This window comes from Eimeria tenella, genomic scaffold (assembly GCF_000499545.2).
Source record: "Eimeria tenella Houghton genomic scaffold, Eth_scaff1535, whole genome shotgun sequence".
Classification (NCBI taxonomy): Eukaryota; Apicomplexa; class Conoidasida; order Eucoccidiorida; family Eimeriidae; genus Eimeria; species Eimeria tenella.
Genome location: NW_013541526.1, coordinates 812 through 2,498, shown reverse-complemented (window position 1 = coordinate 2,498; position 1,687 = coordinate 812). Strand labels below are relative to the sequence as shown.

At 59.8% G+C, this 1,687-nt stretch overlaps 1 protein-coding gene across 1 annotated transcript; it reads right to left on the bottom strand.

The window, feature by feature from the left end:
* Window positions 1–194: 194 nt before the first annotated feature.
* On the bottom strand, window positions 195–1,571 carry ETH_00032740 (uncharacterized protein; the record flags this gene model as incomplete). The annotated part of the gene is made up of 1 exon (XM_013373556.1): window positions 195–1,571. The coding sequence occupies one exon, from the start codon at window positions 1,569–1,571 to the stop codon at window positions 195–197; it is 1,377 nt and encodes a 458-aa protein (XP_013229010.1).
* Between the last annotated feature and the right edge of the window lie 116 nt (window positions 1,572–1,687).

Genomic DNA, 1,687 nt, shown 5'->3' with positions numbered 1-1,687 from the left:
TATACATATATATGTATATATATATATAAGTGTGCAACACATACGTTAATATAATTAGAGTTAAGGAACATACACCGGGCAGATGTCCCTGCTGCGGGCTGCATGCATCAGCAGCAGCAGCAGCAGCGGCGCTCAGCATTGGCAGCAGCAGCAGAAGTGCCCAGTAACAGCAGCAGCAACAACAGCAGCAGTGCTCAGCGGCAGCAGCAGCAGCAGCAGTGCTTAGCAACAGCAGTAGCAGCAGCAGTGCACAGCAGCAGCAGCCTGGATTTGTGTATTCGAGCAACAGAAGGTGCTGCTGCTGCGCTTTTGCTGCAAAGCCCCAACAGAATCTGTAACTGCTGCTGCTGCAACTTCCACTGCTGCTGCTGCAATCTCAGCTGCTGCTGCTGCTGCTGCAATCTCAGCTGCTGCTGCTGCAGCATGCAGTTGCGGGGCCTCGCTGTTGCATGGCTTTGTCTCCTTGTCTCCATTGTGGGGCCCCCCGATGTGGGGCCCCCTGCTGGGGGGCCCCCTGAAGAGGGGCCCCCTGAGGGGCCCCTTAAGCGGTGTGCCGATGGGGCTGCTGCTGTTTCGGGGGCCCCCAGACTCTTCTCAACAGAGTCCTGCTGCTGCTGCTGCTGCTGCTGCTGCGGCTGCTCCTGCTGCAGTCGCTTCTCCGGGGACTCCCGCTGTGAGTCACTGCAGCGGAGGCGTTTGCGCCTCAAAGGGGCAGGAGCTGTTGCTGCTGCTGCTGTTGCTGCTGCTGCTTGCAGCAGCACAGCAGCCCCCAGGTTTTCCCCTTCGCTGCTTTCAGAATCAGGAGCTGCTGCTGCTGTTGCTGCTGCTGGTGCTGCTGCTGCAACTCGTGGGCTGCAGTCATCATCATCGACAAACTTGCAGTTGCGGGGCCTCAGCAGCTCTGTGGGCTCTTCGACGCCATCACAGGAAACAGCAACTGCAACAGGCCACTCCTGCTGCTGTTGCTGCTGCTGCTGCTGCTGCTCGACCTCTGGCTGGGCCGGCTTCGGGGGATCAGCAGGCTGCGCTCCTGTCTCTGGAGACGAAGAAGCAGCTCCTAAACTAGAGTCTCTGAAAGGGCTCCACTGGAGCTGCTGCTGGACAGTCTCTTCCTGCAGCAGCTCCTGCTGCTGCTGCTGCAGCTGCTGCTGCTCTGCCTCCAGCCTCCTGCTGCGCCGCACCCGCTGAAGACGCGTCTCCAGGTGCACGAACCGCCTGCTGCTGCTGCTGCTGCTGCTGCGGCTGCTTTTGCTGCTGTTGCTTCTGCTGGAGCCGTTGCTCATACGCTTTTTCGGCTTAGCCGCGCTTGGGGGGCCGTCTGCAGCAGCAGCTGCAGCGGCTGCTGTTGCTCCAGCAGCAGCTGCCTCTCCTGCCGTTGGTGCTGCTGCTGGTGCTGGTGCTGCTGCTGCTGCTGCTGGAGCTGCTGCTGCTGCTGCTGCTGTTGGCTCAGGCCCTTTTGAAGTCTCTCGCTTGCTTGCAATTGTGTCTCTGGAGCTATCTACTTTCACTTCCTGCTGGGTCTGTGCCTGCTGTTCTCCGAGTCCCCCCGCTTGCTGCTGCTGCTGCTGCATCCAGGCATCGTGGTCCGCGAGAAAGCCAACGTTTGTTGCTGCTAGCTGGTTAACTGCTGCAGCGATTAGGCAAGCGAGCTTGTACTGGCGTTTGATCTGCTGCTGCAGCAGCACGT